The following is a 21,956-nucleotide window of genomic DNA, read 5'->3' as shown; positions in this document are numbered from 1 at the left end:
TGTTTACAAGCGTGTAATACCGTGATAACCAACTTTTGCCTTTCTGTTTTTACAGATTAACCCTAGGAAGACGTTTCACGGCGTGTTATCGTCTGAAAACCTCCTACAGTCTCTTCAATCTCCTATCAAATTATGGTTTCTCCAACCTCTCTCCTGAACGAATGTGTTTCTCAGCTTTTCTCAGTCTCATACGATTCCTTGCCTTTTCCTGTGCCACCTGCTGCTCGTGGCTGGGTTATTGTATCTAATTGCAAGTGGACTTACTTCCCTTTGTTGCTTCACTCTTTACTGAGGATCTGTACTGTATGTGTCAGCCTACAGTTGTTGCTGAAAGTGAACACTTCTTGCTTAAATTTTTTTTTTCTGCTTGAAATCGACAAACTTGGAGATTGGTGGATATTATGTTGAGACATAAATCAACAGTAGGTACGAAGACTCAAAGCAAGAGTGAAGTAAAAGTAAACTGAAAGAAAAATTATCATTTGATTTATGGATTACTTGATTTATGGCTTTGGAATCAAGTACACTTGAATCCTAAAAGAAAGTTCATGGCATGTTCACTTCTCTGCAGCTTCAAGGAGACACTGTGTACTTGAATCGTCAGTTTCTAAGCTGCAAAAGGAAATAACTTAACTGAAAGCAATGATAACCCTACACAAATGTGGCATATGGCATTCCTCTGTATAAATCCGTTTAATTTGTTTCTTTAACGCGGTATGCGAGTGTGCGTGTGCACGATTGCTCACGTTTGCATCGATTTTGTGTTTGCCCAATCTCTAACACGGTGTTGCGCGCAAGTGGCATAGAAAGGTTGAGTTTGTTTGGCAATGGTTTGTGCGTTCTAAACCAGACAAAAAAAAAGGGTTTCGTCAAAACAGGAGCTTCTAGTGGCTACAATTACTATAATTATGATGTATTGTAACTGCTATTATAATTGCCGGCATGTAAATCGTCCTGATATCTCCACGTTCTCAAACGAACGTATCTCAAATTCATCAAACTGGATTGTGCATCTTTGACTCTAATTTTCTAATGACTAAATCTCAATACCGCACGGTGCGCCCTATAGTGAACTTGGAATTCACCAAGGCAATCTATTTTAGGATTCAATTGCCAGCAGAATTTGTCTATTTAAGCAAAAGAATGGTGCACTAAGGCATTATCCCGTTTATAGTATTCCAAAGTCAGGAAATATGCAACTATTATCAGAGTTCAAATATTGAACATAAATAGATCCATTTTCAGCGCTATTTTGGGTACATGTTGAGACTAAAGAACCATAAGTCTCGAACAGTCCAGGTTTCTAATTACTCTGCTGATTATAAAGATTGTACTGACAGAGTCATTAGACTCGAAGGAATGTAAGAAGGTAGAATAAGCTTATGGATTATTGCTTGTCATTAAAAACAAGCAAACTACTTTATATATTAATTGATAAAGTGAACAATTTGTATTTGGTATCCAGAAGAGAGAGAAACTTGAATCTGCACAAAAAGATTCCTTAAAGGAATCAGTTAATCGTCATAAATGTGGAATGCAAAGTTATTTGAGTAGCATGATCACAAGAAATTAGTATAAAGTCACAACTGTTCACCAGAATGCTCTCTAATTTATAGAACTTTCCTTTCATTTCTATCTTCTTCTCTTTCTCTTCCTCTTTCTCTTCAGAATGTATACACACTCTTTGCTACACTGTTGTACACTGTGTCTCTTTGTCGCTATTTTTATCTTAACTTTCAATTCCCTACGCTTGACTCTCTCCTCACGGTCGCGGTTCAAGCGTGTGCTTCATCAAAACTAGCCTCCATTGTCCAGCTCTTGGTCCAAGATTTATCTTTTCTAATTGATCAGTAGGAGGGCGTTTTTAATATTTCCAAGACACCAAATTCCTCATTCGAATAAGGAATTTCATGCTGTCCCAAATTGTTTCAGCAACCTGACATCTTTATTTTCATCCTTGAGAATTTTCATCCTATTACTTTGGTTCAGGACACATTTAAACCAAAGATCTTTCTGTGAGTATCATCCTAATCTTTTTATACCACTGTAACTGGACTTTGGCGGTGAAAATAAAATCCAATGAAACGATCCATTCGATGTCCATCGTGTTTACTTTTAGAAGAGGCCAACTGATCAGAAGTAAGATGCGAAGATGATTCTGCTTTTAGAAATCTGTTGTTTGGTGTTTAGAATCAGCTTACCTAAGTGCAGGTGTAATCTAGTAGTACTCTCTGAGTCTGTCAGATGAGAAACAGACTCGTCCAGTCAGATTCGTTCTTACTGAGAAAGAATTGAGTTGTCACGATGATACGTAGTGAAGCAAAGAATTCCTGATTATTTTTATTTTGGTCCCTTTGAATACTCCCACGGCTTTTAGCCAGAATAAATAGGTACGCACAGTAAATATAGATGCGCGCATGTACGCTTGGCGATAGAGCCATGCCCCAGAACGCAATCATTTAAGTCTGAATTCGGGTGAAATGCAACCAGGTCCACGACGAAGAGAACAACCCATCAGTGTATGCACACGAGACATATACATATATACAACTACACGAACATCACACGATTAGAGAAAATCCTATAGAGCTGTACACCCAAGTTATCCCCGCAAGAGAACCGGGTGTCTCTCCCTGTGATTAAAGGGAGAGAGGGAAAGCACAAGTATACACATCTATAGACCAACAACTGAGTAATCATAAAGCTCCACCAAAATTGAGAAAAGTATATATATATATATATATATATATATATATATATATATATATATATATATATATATATATATATATATATATATATATATATATATATATATATATATATATATATATATATATATATATATATATATATATATATATATATATATATATATATATATATATATATATATATATATATATATATATATATATATATATATATATATATATATATATATATATATATATATATATATATATATATATATATATATATATATATATATATATATATATATATATATATATATATATATATATATATATATATATATATATATATATATATATATATATATATATATATATATATATATATATATATATATATATATATATATATATATATATATATATATATATATATATATATATATATATATATATACACGTATATTATCTGTGTATATATGTATATATATAGAGAGAGAGAGAAAGGACAATCTACATGAGAAACATATGATGTTTGACACACACAAAATGAGATAAATACAAGTATGACGTGCTTGTGTGTCGCTAGCTTGCCTCCTCGCTTCCTGATAGAACATCCTCTTCCCTATTTTTACAGCTACGAGTAATAAGAGCGTTCAAGTCGACTCTGGAAGATTTGGAGGAGCGTCGCTCTGTCCATAGTTTACACAGCTTACACAGTATGCGCAGCTCACGCAGCCACACCGGGCCCCGACCACTATCTGACTTCACATACATTGACGAAGACCCGACAAACACCGCGCTGAACGCCAGCAAGGGCAATTTGCCGAACAAAACCGCCGACCAGGACCACACAGCCGCCAGGATGAACAGCTCTACGTCGCCGTTGCTGCTCAGCGTCACGGGATCGGGGAACGCATACAACCACCATCATAATACCACCATAAACACCACCAATGACAATAGATCCTCGTCCAATAGCGCCCTAAACCAGGCCCAACAACCCAACCATACGCAGATGCAGAGTAACAACAACAGCAACAGAGACAGCAACACAGGAAACTCCCTGCTTCTCAGCTCCAATAATCTGGCCCTCCCGGAATTGACGAAGCTCGTGCATGAAACCAGCATTTAAAAGGCAGCTTTGCGTGTCACCACTGTACATCCACAAATTCTACCCTTTTCTCTCGTCATTATTGTTACTCTCACTTCACCCTCTTCTTTCTTTCCTCTATAACAACATAGTCATGAATCGTTTTTTCATTTATACTCTTTTGTATTTCCATTTCAACCCTCTCTTTCTCTTACTCTATGTTTTAACTAGGAGTCAGAACACTGTCCTCGGTCCTAGACCATCTGCCAATTTTGGTTCTTGCCCGAGCCACTGTTTTGTGGCAAGACACGTTCATAAGTTTTCTTCTCTTGTTCAGCTACTTACTTATGGTACTCATTTAAAATGATAATCAATAACCGGGTCGTAGATTTTCATTCATGATTTTTCGATGGCTGGTAGCTTCAAAGGACTAGCAAATTAACTTCCACCCACCATTGTTAAACTTCTTTTCTATATATGTCGTCTTTTTTCTTCTCTTTTTCTACTTCTTACAAGTACAATTGATAGAATCGTCGTGCGGGTTTTGTTGTCTATTTTATAGATATTTTATCTATCTATTCTCTGTGTCTACGTTGGAAGCCATAAGGTATTAACTCCTTGTCAGTTGTAGACTGACTCGTAGTGGATTTTTCTTATTCTCTGCATTTTACTGTCCCTTCTCTTGCATCGAAAGTACTTTAACTTGTTATCAAGGTTTTACTTTTTTTTAACGTTAGGTTTTTCATATTTCATCATAATTTTTATTCTAGCTCTCACAAGCGATTGCTTTTTATCCGAGAGACCACTGGATTCTCCATAGTACCTTCATTCCTGCTGTCTTCTCTCCAAGGAAGAGCGTTTTTATTCCAAGACATGATCTATCCTCTTCTTCTTTCTTTTCTTCTCCTTTTTTCTCCTGCGGAGTTAGAACGAAATGCTCCTTTTATTAAAGATGTTCGAAACAGTCAGGTGTCGCTTCTTTCGAATTCTGGGAGAAAGAGAGAGCTGCAAGTACTTAAGGTTCGTTTTGAAAACAGAGGCCTGTTCAGCCTGTCCGTCCGAGCTTCTTCACGAGGCGGCCCAATTCATCGGCTCTAGAAATGTTTGTTCAGCCTCTTTCATGTTCCTCCTTAGGAAACCGAGCACAGAAAACGAGACAAACAATTTACGTTCAATCAAAGTCATTATTCTATTTTAACATCAATCAAAATGAAACTTCAGAAATTAAAGATTGCTTGAGATTCCTCCATTTAATAGAAATTGTTATTACTTCATAAATTAAACTATATTAAATATTTTAATTAATTTTCGGAAGATATATTTATTGTATAAATGGATGTATATATATATATATATATATATATATATATGTATATTTATATATATGTATATATATAAAAGAAATAATGTAAGATGGAGGAATCTGGAACTTACTATTCATGCATTTAATGTTCCCTGTATCAACAAGTGTCTTCACTCTTCTATTGTACACCTTCGCTCATTTTTTTGTGCGCAAAACTTCGTGTGTTTTATTTAAAGCATTTTAAGTTCAATGTGCAACAGACGATGCCTGATAATAATCCATTAAAATGTTAGACTGGCTGCCTACTGTCTGCGTGCACGTCGGTCCGGCTTAAATGTTTGCTTGCTTGACTAATATCTTTTCACACGCCATTCATTCGTCATTTACATTACCGTATTCGCCTACTTAACTTTCATGGAACTTGATTCAAACATATCGGAACAGTTTTCATCCATTTCTGTCAGTAGAAGCAATTCCATTTGATTTTCATAAGAATATTACTTTATGTATAAAATACTCTGTCAGGGTGAGTTGAAAGATGCATTGGTCTCTTTTGGAATCTTCCCAAAGTCTGTTGTTTTAACAGAAAATGTACTTATCTTTTCTCCAGAAGCCTGTATATATAGAGACCATTATTGTCTATCATAAAAGTGAGCTTCTATAATCAGAGAAAAATTGATAGCTGTTTTATTCATTTCATTCTGTTTTAAGGATCAATTAGGAAGCATAACATATCATCAAGACCTAACACATTTGACTTGTTCATCGTCACTATCTAATGTTCATTTAGGAAATCGTACAGGGTGTTTATAAAGTCTGTGTTCTTTCATACCATATATTAATCTTTTGTACAATTATCAGGAATCCTATTGTCTTGTCTTTGTCTGTTTGATTCCACTGTGAAATGTAGCGAAGGAAGCTGCGTCCAGAATTATTAAATCAGTGTCATCTGTCAAGCTTGGTGGTGCATGATGATATTGATATCATACTGTGCTCAAAGTAAATTGGAGATTAAAGCAACGTGAAATTCTTAAAATTATTTAATGAAATAGAGCCTCCGATGAGATTTTGAGCGGAGTATAATATAAAATTAAATAAAGACAAATTATATAGATGGAAAAAGTTGTATTTGCAAGGATAATTCAAGGACTTAAAAGACATTAAATTGAGTTTTTAATTGACAAATATACTCATAATTCTATTATTAAGCAATTTATATGGTATTCTAATTAATAATCCACCAAAATGATAAATATTCAAAAAGTTTCAAGGATTTCAGCAGTAGATCAAGACTCCATAAACACTCTGTACAAACTGCAATATTTCACTTTCGCATCTGAGGGGAATCTTTCTGTAGCTCGGTTTCTCTAGAACCTGTGTCTCCGTGAGTCACCCAAACAGGTTTTCAAATACGTGGGACAATGTCAGAGCACGGTAAATCAAGAAAACAGAGCTAGCAGTCATGAGACAATCGATTTATAGGCCGCCATAGTCCGCCAATAGAATCACCAAGAGCACGATTCGTTTCTTTTCTCAACTCAAAAGCACAAAGGACCTACCGAGGAGCATTCAATGGAACGACAATGGCAAAAGGAAGTACTTAATCGTGAGATCGGATCTCGTCGCTGTCCTCTTCTCCCTCCTAGCTTCTTCTCTTATTCAGAAGCATGATAAAATCTTGATTCGTCTATTTTGGAACATGGATAGCTGGACAATTGAAAAGATTCAAAGTTGTAAGTTTTTAATTCATGACAAGAAAGTATTTAAATATATATCTTGTATTGCGTATTTATAAATTCTAATTTATTTTGACTTTTATGTTACAAAACATTGGAAAATTATTATGCTATAAGACGGAAGAAAGTCAAAAGTTATAAGGAAGTTCTGAAAGGAGGGATCAAGGTTTCATTCAGGAATTGTATCATAAGCTATCAGCAACATGATCGGCAGGGATCAGAATTTCTTTTGCGCTCGGATAGCGAACGAGAAACGAGGCAAACTTACTTTTTAATCCGATTCAGATCGACGGATAGAGTCATATAGTCAGTTTATCTATTCCATTTTGTAATCTCTTAAAACGTTTCGCGCACCAGGTGTGTGTCAATGTGAAACACATCGACTTAAAAGCCGATATCCACTGCCAGGATTGCGAGAGAAACGAAAAATGAAGCAGAAAAGCCAAGGGGAAAAAAAAGAAAGGCTATGATATTAATATTTCGTGAAAGAGCTGTAAGCGAAAGCGAGAAAGGAGAAAACAGCTACTCAGCGTTAGGTCTTCTCTCCTGGTTGCGATGATGAGTAATAACATCACCGATCAAAAGTAACCACGTTACTGGTGGATAGTTTAGGAAAATCCTTCTCGTGAAACTACCCAGTTTAAATTCCAGTTGCGTTGGTGAAATACCAGATTATTCTGTATATAGTATTCTATTGCAACTAAGCTCTGCTGGACTACTGGTTCTATAAAACGTGTTTCTGGTACTATTTTAACTACCCATGCATAGAGTGGGACGTTGGAAGAAGTTAAAGACTTGAAAAACTCGAATCTGAAAGCTTGAATTTTAATGCAACGCAGTGTGCTATCAATTCATTGATGACTATACAAAAATTTACACGAACTGCGATACATTAAAATGTTAAATAAAATCTCTTTTATAAGAAATATACATATATATATATATATATATATATATATATTGTACGGTTATATCGAACGTTTTATTCTAACCGCTGTACATAAATCTGCCTCTTTTATGCTGGTTTTATTTTCACATGATCATCTGTCTCATTGATACATAGAACAGAAAGATCTACTTTGTTCATGGGGCATATTCGAGTTCTTCTAGAAAAAAAGGTTCAACTTCCAAATGTTCCAATTGTGGAGTTCAAGTTGTCTTGTTCTTATCTCTTATCCATTTCTATGTTAGGGTTCTCTGTCGTGATTCACCTGTTTGATTCGGGCTAGAAATCACTGCACATTAAATATACATACACAGATTAAAGAAAATCTGTGACACGTTGTGAAAAAAGGAAGGAACAGGCGAACTTTGGTGTATTTGCAAATCACCATTGTCAAGGGATTATCTGTCTAATGCAGACTACAAACGTTTTTATGCAAATAACAATAAGAGAAAATATGTTGCAATCGGGAGAAGACGTTCAGTTTTACATATTGACGCATTAAAATTAGTTTATTATACGGGAATGATGAAAATGATCGACTACCAATTATAACGATACACGTAGAGAATATAATATATATATATATATTAATTTTTAATTAATTATTATTAGCGACTATTATTATTATTATTGTTATTATATAAAATAAAGTTTAAGACACGTTATCCGAATGTTATATTTGATTGAAACCGGTCAGCAGAGGGTGCATGAACATTCTTAGGTATATCTTTAATATATTGGATTTTCTCTTCTTTCTTTCATGTCGTCAAAAATTATTTGTATTACGGTCGTTTTCACTGTGATATTAAACCTCTGCATTCACATTCTTTATACGAAATGTGTGATTATTTTTAATGCGACAAATTTGTTCTATATCTGATTAAATATGACATAAAAGATGTTGGAGTGCATGTACATACATACTGCGTCATAAAGTTTCATTCTATTTGATAGCGCGTAAATACTCAGTGTTATATAAGTTCTCTTTAAATTATTTCTTACCTTGAAGAGAATTTTCTTTGTGATCCAGTATTCAATATAGAAAATAAGTGGAGAGACAAATGAAGCTGTAAGATTTCTTTAAGTTCTTGTATACGAGTGATACTTGGGAGTTTCATTCCAAGAAAAATTCAAAAAAGAAAGGATTATGACAATGATAGACTATTAAGTAAAGTATAATGAAATAATAGTTATTATTAAGGAAATGACAAGTTCAAATAGTTAGCGTAATTGTAAATATTGTGAAATTAATTTAACTAAACTATTGCAGAGGATTAATTATTCGATTTTATAGTTCATTAATCCCTCTACTGAACGGAGAAAATAAGAGCGCGCGTCATAGAAGTTCGTTTCTCGATTCGCGTCCTTATAAATGGAAAAAACAAATCTGCACAATGACTTGGTGAATAAAAGTAAATAGTGATTCTTAAAGGCAACCGATGCTGGTCCATGTGCATTTTTCTATGAAAATCTTTCTCCCATGTGGATTATTTTCTATCCAATTATTATATATATATATCTATAACTACTTACTCTTCAAGCGATGCCATAATATTTCTATTTTTTTACTCGCTATAGCCAAACTTCTATATGTCTTTTCATATTATTCTCAGCGTAATAGAAAGTATTAGGAGTCTTATCAGAATCAGAAAGAACACTGTGAAAGAGACTTCAAGGAAAGTATTGTTGACTGCAATAGAGAAACTTTTTTATTTTGTTCACTTCTTATTGGTATTGTAACTTACACTGTATCTGCTTGCACTTTGTAAAACTCTACAATTCAACATGAGTCCACTTTGTCTATATCGAGCCTTGTTTTTGATCTGAATCTTTCAGACCAAAGAAGTATGAAAGTCTGCATTCTGATTAACTTCTTAGGCACTGCATTTCCTTAACTATCTCATTATGTGAGAGATCAAGGATGAATGTAGAGAAATTAAGAGAATTTGAAATGAAGATGAGTGCCTGAAAAGGTTGCGTTTTATTAAGTATAAGATGAGAAAATTACTTAAGATTGTCCACTGTATGCTCACACTGAAAAAAGCATTTCTGTGGTTTCTATGCATTGCTTGCGTTAAACCGTATTCTGCTGCACGAACACGCGATGTTCCTTCACGGTCGAGGAAATGAAAAGTGCAAAGTACTCAACTGCTTCTAATGTCCATCTTCTCCTCAGAGATTTTTCTCAACGATAGAAAAAGAAATAAGTTGCGAGCTTGTCAATGCAGGCTCATTTAATGAAAATAAATTTCTGCTTTCTCCGTCTGACATAATAAGAACATATATTTTTCCCAATTGTCAATCTCTCTATTCGCATTGAAAAAATAATGGTTGTATCACCAATGCCATGTGAAGCTTCGAAACAAATACATTTCCGGAAAGGTACACAAGAGCACTGTTTCCGGCTGTGAACCAAGGCACATCAGCTTTCACTTTATTCTATTTTTCCTCACGCTCACCTAACATTTCTGTTCGTATGTTTCGTAAGTCACCACTCTCGCTCGTAAATCGATTGATTTTACGGGGATTCCAGAGCCTGATTTTATTTTCAAAGACCGTACTAATGCTTTTGCACTTTGTAATACAATAAAAAGAAGAAAAAATCAGTCGATGGAATCCTGCACAGCAGATCAGTTATTAAACGTATCGCTAAGATACGTCTAATTAATTCTATCCTAGAGTTCTCAAATGTTGGTTCTTCAAGGTCATTTTCGAGTAGTCACCCCCCACCTTTATGGCGTAACACGTAACTGAGCCGCTTGCGGTGTAAAATTCCCCAGGAAGGAGAGAAATACCTTTGTTTCAGAGTGTGAGCATTAAATTAAAGTAACGGTGTCAAAACTTTATTCGCAAGTTGAAAAAGTTTGAAAAATTATATCTTATAGAAATTATATATTATAATGATAGAGGAATTTGTTATACATAGACATATCTGAGGCATCCCCAGGTTTAACAGCCAAACCTTGTCGGTACTCTCTATGGATATAATCAAACAAAGGATGTTATATAAATATAAATCATTTGAAGGTATATTAGAAGTCCTGCTACTGGTGGACAGCACTGTAATTGAGGTTACTCTTCGATGGCCTTAAGACACTAATGTACATGAACTCTAATATAGAATATTTGGCTGAACGTTTTGGGACATACCGAATTTGTGATCCTTTTTCACAACATATGATAAGCTTTTTTAGAGAGTAGAATTAAAAATTCTCAGTTCTAAGACGCGGATATCATTGTTTTGAGAGATATATAAACAAAATCCTGATTGATATTGTTTGTAAACACAAATGGAGGTAACCGTAGCTAGCTAGTAACTGGGTAAAGTAATTCTAGACTACGGTTAGTGGAATACACGCAAACTTAACAGATATACAATCTCAGTTTTTCTTGAAAACGGAACTCTATATGAATAACTTCTATATGAATAAATTCTACTCACCAAAAAGTATCATACATTATTAAAAAAAGTGACGGATTTGATGCACTCCAAAACGAAGTTAAAGTTAATATTTCACTGCGGTCCATCTGACTACTACTTCTTACTACTAGCTGGTACTGTGCCAGTCATTGATTATTCTACTGTAGACTACTTTGTTATTGAACGTCGCGGTGTTCTATATACTCAACTAAACACGCGGTACTCTATTGGGATGCATACAACTAGATGAGCAGTACTCTACTATATTGAGATTGAGTCTCTACGGAACTTTCTAAACTCTAATCTCGGATTTATTCTACTCACTCATTGTCCTAGACTTTTACCATTTCGTGACGTTATACAGAATATTATTACTTCATGTAATAAAGATCATTGTTATATATGTGTGTCTTTGTAACTCACTGGGTAGGTCTCGAGAAGTTCGAAGTGCAGAGATAAGTGGAATCTATGAAACTCGTCTCTCACTGGGTTAATTAATTAATTTGACACTGTAATAGGATTCACTCGTCGTAGGATTTTCACCTAAGTTAAGTTAATATCAACAAACAATGGAACAAGGGAAATACATACATTGCTAGGCATTTCTTACAACAGTTTTCGTTTAGAAATGATAAATAGAAAACATATCGTACGAGGGTGTATATCTTCAAGGATGTTATATCTTACGTTGCATGTATGAGCTATTCTCGGTTTCCACTTATGAATCTCTGTTATCTTTTTTATTTCCTTTTTCCATATACTTCGTGCGATCGAGTGCCGCGAGTTTTACACATCCAATGATACTCACGCGAATAACATATACATAATGATTATACATAACCAGCAGGTTACCACTTTTAAGTGTACTTCTTTCTCAATAGTTATTGATGATCAGGCACTTTTTAGCTTCACTATCTCTAAATATCTGTTTCTGCTGTAAATACTCCTTACAAAACACCAAACAAAGTAGTTTCTAAAATAATAAATTGGTATCCCTGGAGGCCAGTTCAATCGTTTCTCGTATAATCTGCTAAACAAAATTTCCATGAGGGATGGTAATTATAAATATAGCTTTGGATTTATTCCTAGGGAAATTTCAAAGAGATAATTTCATCAGTTAAAAGGTGCCTACAGGCAGAGAGCGTGGTGTTATTCAATACCGGGACAAAGGTTCAGGAATGTTAAAAAAGAATTACTTTTTTTAGTACACCAATATTTCGAGAAATGGTGTACTGTTAAGTGCATTGACTGCTCGTTGTATCCAGTTATAACCATGATATTATCCTTTACTCTTGAAGGTAATAGGTGGCGAGTTGCAGGAACGTTTGATACCAGTACCCTACAGCAAGAGTTCGACAGACCAAGCTGTAAGCGCTCCTCTCTGCTCTATCTTTCACACTTTCGCTAGATCTTTATCTTATTTCTATCTGTCTGTCTGTCTGTCTGTCTGTCTGTCTGTCTGTCTGTAACTGTCTACTGTAACTGTTTTTACTCTATGTTCGCACACATATACATATAACATATACATACAGGCATACTTTTACACAGACATACATACATACAGAATTTCTATCTCTGTCTAATACTATCTCTTTCTCTCTGTTTCTTTCACACGCTTTTCGTTTTACACGCATTCTTTCTACCCCTTTTGTCTTCTATTTTTATTTTATAAGTTGGTATTGCTAATCTTTCCTAGCCTTTTCATTTTCCTTCTGACTCAATCTAAAATAAACAAAATTTTATTAATTATAAGATTTCTTTTACTATCTCTAAAAGAAATGTGATAAAAGTTACCAGAGATCTTAAGCAATGGAAAGGTTAGGGATTTTTTTTACTAGTGGTACATATCGACAGGTCCCTATTTCCCCTTTTTCTCGCTGATTTATGCGTCTGCGACATCCTCTAGTCACGTATGAATCTCCCCTAATGCACACACACAGCCATAGAACACTTCTATGATAGCGCGCGTGCGCACGAGCTATTGTTTGGCCGCTTCTGTTTCTCAAACTATTTCTCTTTCTTTGTGGATCTCGACACCTGGTGACATTTGATTACAAGTTAATTTCTTTTATTTTAAATATTAGATGTTTGAAAATAGTCTTAATAGACTATGTTCTAGAACTGCTTCAGTTAGATTTGTAAGCAATTAGGAACGCACAGTATCCGTTTTACTAACGTAGTACTGTGTTTCTTTATCTTGGATTACGAAAAAACGTAGCACTTTGTTTCCATTAGTAACAACTATAAAGTTATTAGTACTATATTTGTTCATTATAGTAAATATATATAGCAATAGCTTTATTTTAAATTAACTAATGACAACTTTGTTAATCACTACGCACGTTAAATACTACTTACATGAAAAAATAATTGTTACTAAAACTATTATCACTAAGATACTATTATAATTTTGGGGATTTCACAAAATATCACTATATTTTGTGAAAAGAGTTCCATCAGAGATCATCACTGGTGTCGAGAACTTACTATTGTTTATCGATAGATCGATAACAAAGAATTCCTCTTAACCTTTTCAGTGGCACGCTGCATTTTTGCGCTCTGTTACTTCGTATCTCACGATTTTACCCTGTTTTTTCCAAGTCTTCGAAAATTATAGAAATTGCGATAAATCAATCGGTCTTTCTCGTTTCGATAAAAGACAATATTTAATAAACCTAAGATAAAAATACAATTCATTAATATACCAGAAATAGCTAGAACTATGAACATTATTAAATTTGAAATACTACTAAATATTTTCTGGAAACAAGATCTAGTAAGATCTAAAATAATATTTTAGAATTTGCTTTTATTAACAAACAAATTTATTAAAAATTACTAAAATAATTATGAAAATGAGATAATCGAATATAATCGAAAATTTTTCATCGAAATGAAATTCTTTGTTGCGACATTTATTGATAATGGACATAGCTCGATCGAGATCTTTCTTTTATTGCTTAACAGGGATATTTCCCCTAATTTCACAGGACATTTGTCCATCCTTTTGAATAGATCTGAATTAAACATCTGCTATTTAATCAGTACCATTTGCTGCCCTGATAACCTCAAGGGCTCATCTTCTTTGTACTTCACAAACATTTTGCTGACCTTTCGGCTAACTATGCTTACATGCAAGCAAATAGTACCATACCTTTGATTGCATTTATGATACGACGTGGTTCGCGTAACTTCATCATCTCTTTTGTCGATTCTACTATTTTGTTTACAGAAAATGGTCACTATGATAAAGTTGACTGAACCAATGTACTTCGATCGAATATTAACTTCAAGTGTCGCTTACAATATGGCCGCAGAAGTTGGCCAATAGAAACTTTCAAACGAAAGTCAATGTACTACTACATACCACATTCACATTTTTTCATGATCCATACTTTTATTCACACGATCCACGTCGTGTTCGCAGGCACGTTATTAATGTTCCATGCATTACGACTATACCACGTGTTTTATAGTACATTTAATATAATTACATTTTTCCTAAGTGAACGTATTTCCGGTCGTTATGTATAGAACACAGATCCACAAATACTTTCAAATTACAGTCCCTGGCAAAGCGGTGTGCGATTTGTATGTACTCCTTTGCAATACTGGATATCTTTATTCATGCAAGTTGGCTGTCCTGTGAAGGATCCTTAAAAGTGACACTCTTTTTCTGAAAGTTTAACGCTATGATTAGCTTACAAGATAGTTTCTACAGTCGAATTATACAAAGAATTATTTTTTTCTCTGGATACTCTATATCGATCGATCGTCAAAATAGAGAAGCGAAGATTCACCTTTGTAGAGTATCAGATAGAATTTTTGTTAGCTCATAAATAATTCTCCAAGTCAGGGTCAATTAATATTTTCTTTTTTTTTTTTTTTGTTGAATAACATAATGTAATCGAGCGATATATAATTGATTTTAGTACCTCTCTGATGATCTTCAAAGACGTGTTACGGTTTCTTTTTGAACTGATTGAAAGATTCTTCTTTACTTCTCTTTGCCACCATTCACCTTCTCTCTCTGTTTTGTAATAAGTTTGTACACTCTGGCTGATCTTAGCGGCACGATTGATGCGACTTCCCTCCATTTCGTCATTACTTATCAGCTGTCGATAAGTTTGCGTACTTTACCAACATACCAATTCCTTCAAGCTTTTGCTACAATCAAAAAGAGACAAGAATTAATCTTCTTCTTATCTCACTGCTATTTTTGTACCAACTTCAAAAAGGGTAAATTTAACCTTACTAGCGCGTCTCTATATATAATTATGAGCGGGCGTCTACGTAATTCAGTAATGAGAGTAAAGAGGGTAGACGCTTCGTTCGTGAAGCGGGGAATCACCAGACCATGTGTACTGACCTGTAAGCTGCTTAGAACTGAAAAATCGAAAAAAAAGAAAAATGACAAACTGAAAAACACAAATTCAATGGGATGATCGTTGTCTCCCTGTGGAGGGGAGAATCGTTGATCAGCAGAGCGCATTGCGTGGTATAGCATGCATGTTTAAAGTACCAGAGAAACACATTATCTAAACCGGATATTCGACCAGGTTAAAGAGTCTGACTGTCTGCCTGGTTAGGGGACCTCTCTCCACGGCGCATCGTGTAAGTATTCCCTCAATGTTTTCTGTCAAACAACAATAAAAAAAAAGCAATCAGAAATGATTTAAGAAAAAAGAGAATCTAGAAAAAATGAATTATAATATACACAGTGAATCATTAACGCGACACATTTTCCTGCCACCTCCATGAAAATGCAAGAAAGGAAGGAAGAAAAAAAAGAAAGAGAGATTTATTCTATGTGTATATATATATATATATATATATGTATATATGTATATGTGTATATATATATATATATATATTTGATATTACTGTTATATATATATATATAGAATATATTGTGATATATTTATATCGAGAAAAATAATAAAATAAACAAGTTACCTCTCGCGGGTGTTTTCAGATGGGGGTTGTTCTTTTTCCATCCGGGGGTAAATTTTTTGGCTGATTTGGATATAGCAATGTTCATCGGTTACGTGATACTACGCCAATGCATGCTAAGTTCTTGCAGTATGCAATCTGTCACGCTATATTACAGCTCACCAAACGATGCAAGTGTATATGCGTGGAATTCCAATTTTCTTTCTTTTTTTTCTATCGCTATATTGATATTAAAAGCGTCCTACCAGCCTCAAGACGCGTATACTTTTGGACAGTGTGTTTTTTGCCAAAAACGTAGTATCTGTGTTGGCTTTGTTTAGAATAGCTTTATAAAGGACTCAACGATTTTTGTTTTTTGTCACTTTTTTCAAACAGAGGGATCTCTGATATAGACATAGTTGAGATTACGCTTAACGTAAGCTGGAGGTGAAGACGCTTTTCAGCCTCGCATATCCGCTTCCTGCATCGATGATCGCGCGTTGTCTGAAGCAGTAGTCGATCTTGTTACCAAAATGGAATATGGAAACGAGATACAGTGGAGGACTCCACGATCGACAGGTGCATGTGGTGTTGCGTGACATTGCAAGTATAATTTGAGGTGCTGACGTCTATGGGTCGTGGAATTAATTATTCTGTTGGAAGAAACAGGGAAGATAAGGAGAAAGAAAAAGTTAGATTAAGAAAATTTTGTGAGCAGATTAATCTATTACTAAGGAAGTATTTTTAATCTATGATTTCTGGATACCATTGACGTCGCTCTTCAAATTCTGTTGTCTAATTATTGCCTTGCCGTGCAGGGTATCAACGCCCCGCTAGTTCTTCTAGTAATTCGTGTGGCCGCTGCTTTCTGTCTCTTTATACATACACATAATTATATTTATATATATCTACATAACTGTTCCCTAATCTGTTTCTGCGGAGGTTGATCATCATATCCGTCAAAGAACGATTTAATTAAAAAATACCTAGACACTACTTGTTCCCGTGACTTGTTTAAAAAATCCTGCTTTCCAGCGTTGGTCACTTACTGTTGCTTTTGAGCCACATGCATTTTTCCCCTCGACATTCGATGTCTCAAAATCCAAGGAAAAAGTGGTTTTTCTGAAAAAAAGAATATAAACTTAAATCTAGGGGAAATTAGTGTTATTAGGGATCATTTGATTTTGTAAGTACTCTTACTGGTTTTCTTCTCAGATTCAAACGAAATAAAGGAAATTTGTTAGGATTGAAAGCACAAAGGAGAAACGAAAAGAATGTCGATGGGTATAATGGGATAGAGGATCAACCTCGACTACCTAAGTGGATTTATCTAACGGTGTATTTCTCCCAAAGCTCGTGGCATAGCCAGGGATACGAAGGCTCTGTATTGACAGAAAGGTTTCCGGTTACAGATCCGCGTAGTGAACGCATTTCGGCAGGGCCTAGACGCGCGCTACACGAGCGAGCACAGCACCACTACATTGGCGGAGGTACTGAGAAAACAGTCGTCCTTAAGTAAGCGGCTCTCGCAGACGAGCAGCATCGAATACGCCGACAACAACCCAGACGAGCTGACCATACCCGAGATAGACGTGGAAAGGCTGTCGAGTCACAGTCACACCGAAACCGCCGTTTAGAACAGGAGAAGTATGGCGTGGATCTCAGCAGCCATCACGACGACGACAGTCTTCATCAAGCTGTGTGTTATGTTCGATCCTCTCTGACGATGTGTAAAACACGACGAAAAATTGATCATCCTCATCCTTGTTTTTCTCGTGGCCAGCGCGTTTGGAAAAAAAAGAAACAAACAAAAATGAAAAAAACAGGACGAAAATCGTGTGCATTGATCTTCCTGGACAACAAAGGAAGAAAGGGGATCGTATTCCTAACCTAGTCAAACGAAGTCGAATGAAACAATAAAAAAAAATCGTGTTCGCGAGTTAGGTCCTCGTCATTTTCTCTCTCTGTTCGTGCTTTGTTATCGGCGGTCGATTATAGTAGAACGGACGATTTTATCGTATGTCGGTCATGCCGTGTTCAGTCTGGGAGAAGAGAAGGAAAAAAGCTCTGAAATGGAAGATATAAAAACACGATGACGATGACCTTCTGCCCATGATACGTTGCCGCGGACACCTCAGTTGATCCGTGCGAAACACCAATTATAAAATACCAAAGTAACGCACCACTGCCTTTCCTCTGTTTAGTTGTTACTTACGTTTCCTTCATTTTTCCTTATTTCCCTCGCTCTCTGCGCATCTATCACTTTCTCTCACCGAATATTCGGTCTTTTATTCAGTTTCATCCGTTTCATTCTTTGTTACGTCGTTTTCGTCCCATCGCCCCCCTCTCCTACGATATTACGTGGTACTTTTTTCTTTTTTTTCATTCTTTTCTCCTATAATAAAATTGCACCGCATGAAATTGTAGCAGAGGTGGAGAGAACAGGGGAAGAAATACGAAAACGAACAAAGTTATCTCGAAAGAAACTGTTTCCATCGACGCGACATGGGACTCGCTTAAGATCGCGTCTGCTGGGAAAACGGATTTTCCTTTCTTTTTGTTTGGAGTCTCGTGTCGCTGTTGGTCAATTTCCTACTCTTGACTTTTCTTCGCTCCCTTCGTCGTACGTCATTCTGTTTTTCATTGGCTTCTTTTTACTCCTATCTATCGTTTCCCTTCCTAATCTCTCTTTCTATTTCTGCCTCGCACAATACGTATTCACTGTACTATTGTTCTTCTTGTTTTCTTCTTTCTCTGTTCTTTGTTATATTCGCTGCTATCTTTGTCTCTCTTCCTCGCGTGACTTAAACATGATCTAGTCACTAGTTTGTATTGCTAAATACTTCCGTGAATATACTCAGCACTGGGGGTGCCTTACCGAAAAACAAAGTTTAAGAAAAAAAATGGAAAAATATAAAAAGAACTGCGCATTGTCTTTTAGCCTTACTTCGTGTGTAAAACGAGATTTCATGATGGATAAGAAAGAAGAAAAGCGAAAAAAAATCGCAAAAGGGAAATGAGGTGAAGGAATGAAAAAAAAAAGATAATTTGTCGCACCGATTCTTCTTTGTTACGTCCGCGTAATTGAAAGAAATGGGAGATTAACAGTAAGAATATTATAACGAAAGTAAAAAATGGGGAAACCAAAAAAGGTTGAACAAATGGGAAACGAATGCCACGACATTGCCATTATTACGCTTAAATCGATACAAAGATCCTGATAGTAAAGACGTTAATCACGCCACGGTACGAAAACCTGCATGTACTTTTAGTAATAAATATATAGCTACGATCCACCCAAAAGAGAAAGAATTATTAAACACGTTTTTTCAACGAGACACCTTTTTTTGTGTTCTCTGCTCGCCGAAGCATGCGTATATATTTATATATGCATATATATATATATATATGAACAACATAAAAGAACGTGTCTGGCCATGCAGTTTTGAAATTCGCCGCGAATCTAACACGCATATGTATTCACTTACTTTTTTTTTTTAAACATTTACATATTTTCCTCTTTCCTAATTTTACTTCACGTGGCTATACTGTAATTATTCTCAGGACCTATCGATTTCAATCGAGAACGAAGTGTGCGTGTATCGACCATCGGTCGAAATTCTGATCGATATATATATATATATCTTGAATGACACCTCCATTGTCCGATGCTGTTCGATTGTGCCCGCGATCTTCGACAGCACGGATCGATAATCGTGTACGTCGCTAGAGGGACAAACTTCTTTTCGTTAATGCAAAAATCAGTATTCTTGCGCCATTGGATTACAATTAATATCGATAATCGATATTCACTCCAAACCGAGTACAATACATTATGCGTTTTTAGTTAACTGAGAAAGAAAAATAAGAAAAGAACTACATTATGGGAACCGCTGCCAAATAAGAAGAAAAATGGGGAAAAAATAATAAGAAAAACGTAATGTGTGTTTACCAAGTCTCCATGAAGTCAGTAGCCGATATATATATGCTTATAATATATATGTATATATGGACATTATATACATGTATATTTAATATATATATATATATATATATATATATTCGTTTGAAATATGTACATGTAGCTTTCTAAAAAGTTCGTTCGATGTGTGTGTGTGTGCTGATGTTAAAAAAAAGAGCGCGGGCGGAGGGGTATGGCGGGGGAAACGTGAAAACAAAGATGGACAATGGGTATTCCCCTTGTATACGGGGTACGACGGTGGTTTGCTTTTTGCGCGCGCTCGATTCACGGAAGCTCGTTAATTCGTCGTGTTGCGTTCACGCGGACAAATTTTTTCGTAGGTCCGTTTGGAAAATGAAAAAAATAAATCATAGGACTTAGTTTCGAAAGAGAGAAAAAAGTGAAAAAAAAGATGAAAAGGCTTTACAAGGCCTATTTACATGCACCGTATTCTAGTCTTAAGCACTCTATGCCTTACACTGCCAGTTATAAAGACGCGCTATTCTTATGGATATCTGTAAACGGTACACACACATATACGTATATATATATACAACGATGCTATCGTCGCCGACGTCGTCGTCGTCGTCGTCCTCGCCGTCATCGTGTACTATGTTTGTCTCATGATTAGTCACCTACATCGTCATTCTCCCCCTCACAATTGTTTCTAATCTTTTTCTGTAAAAAAGAAAGAAAACCAATATTGATATCTACCATGAATTTTTTTATTACTATTATTATTATCGTTAAAATTATTATTATTATTATTATCGTTAAGTTTCCATCTTTATCTCTGTTTACTTGGTTTTTTACAATCCGTTTCTATCACTCTGACTGTTACCTCCATGTGCTGTCTAATTTTATTCGCTCCTCTATGTCTCCAGCCCTAGTTTTCTTATCCTTGCCATTGATACTCATGCACGCCTATGTGTATTGTCTCTACTTTCTCTGTCTTTTGATTTTTTTAGTCAAAACTTAGAAATGTAAAGAACGAAAATGGAAACAGAATAACATATTTCATGGAAACTTATCCTTAAAAAAAGAAAGGGAAAAAAGGGAAAGGAATGATCGCTACTAATTTCACGCAGACTTTGATAGACACGATCGCGTCTTACGAATGGTGAAAATATTGCCCGCAATTAATTCCGTAAATTTGGAAAATCCGCAACAACGGGAGATTAAAAAAAGATAAAGCCGAACGACGAAAAAATGTTAGTGTCGATTGTTATAATTACGGTTGTCGTTAAAAGTGGGCATTGAACATCTTCTTAAAAAAAAGATACGAAAAAATCGAGAATCAATGAGAAATGGAAAAAAATACACACACACACATACAGGTTATCGATATCTTGCTGTTATCGAAGTTTCTGCATGCTCGGATCACCGTTCTCGTTATTGCCGTTTTCTCACCCTATTGTCATCCTCGTTGTATACCTTTTTACGTTCTTCTTGCCCGCCGTCGAGATCGCACGATCATCCGAGTGGAACTCGAAGAGAACAAAAAATACCGAGATAAAAACGATGAACAAAAATGCAAAAAAAATAGAAGATGAACGAAACTCGACTCGTCACTCTTGTCCCGTCCCTAAACTGCATTAAGCATCTTTATACGCTCCGATTGTTCTTACTCTGTACTCTATATTTAAACGCATTTCGCGACTATTTAAGATTGTGTAGAGTATAAAAAAACTAATGTCGTACACGGAAAGCAAAAAAAAAAAGGAGGAACAAATCGTGTAGTTTCGATATCCAATACAGAATGAGAGTAAATAGTATTGTTATAAAATGAAACGAGCAAAAATGCTGTCCTCTCTCGATACAGACCGATGTTATCGGACGAGTCGCGTGTTTATGAGAAGAGTAAGGAA

At 35.4% G+C, this 21,956-nt stretch overlaps 1 protein-coding gene and 1 long non-coding RNA gene across 19 annotated transcripts in view; one reads left to right on the top strand and one right to left on the bottom strand.

Annotated features, from left to right (window-relative positions):
* The window catches only part of LOC100741341 (plasma membrane calcium-transporting ATPase 3), an 87,080-nt gene that overhangs the window by 64,257 nt on the left and 867 nt on the right, over window positions 1-21,956 (top strand). For 7 of the 18 annotated variants that reach the window (XM_033320569.1, XM_012385238.3, XM_033320567.1 and 4 more), the window contains one exon: window positions 3,334-3,831. In XM_033320569.1, coding sequence (XP_033176460.1) covers window positions 3,334-3,831 — 498 coding nt within the window. Of the gene's footprint in view, window positions 1-3,333; window positions 4,892-12,493; window positions 12,563-17,539 lie in introns of those variants that run through there. The other 11 variants (XR_004461682.1, XR_004461680.1, XM_033320578.1 and 8 more) reach the window with 7 other exon arrangements.
* On the bottom strand, window positions 9,497-14,561 carry LOC112212832. The gene is made up of 3 exons (XR_004461687.1): window positions 14,350-14,561; window positions 12,990-13,870; window positions 9,497-12,917 (listed from the first exon to the last, which is right to left on the bottom strand). It is a non-coding gene; the product is annotated as an uncharacterized LOC112212832 (long non-coding RNA).

Source organism: Bombus impatiens, unplaced genomic scaffold, assembly GCF_000188095.3.
Source record: "Bombus impatiens unplaced genomic scaffold, BIMP_2.2 scf_0320, whole genome shotgun sequence".
Classification (NCBI taxonomy): domain Eukaryota; kingdom Metazoa; phylum Arthropoda; class Insecta; order Hymenoptera; family Apidae; genus Bombus; species Bombus impatiens.
This window is presented reverse-complemented; position numbering and strand designations above follow the sequence as displayed.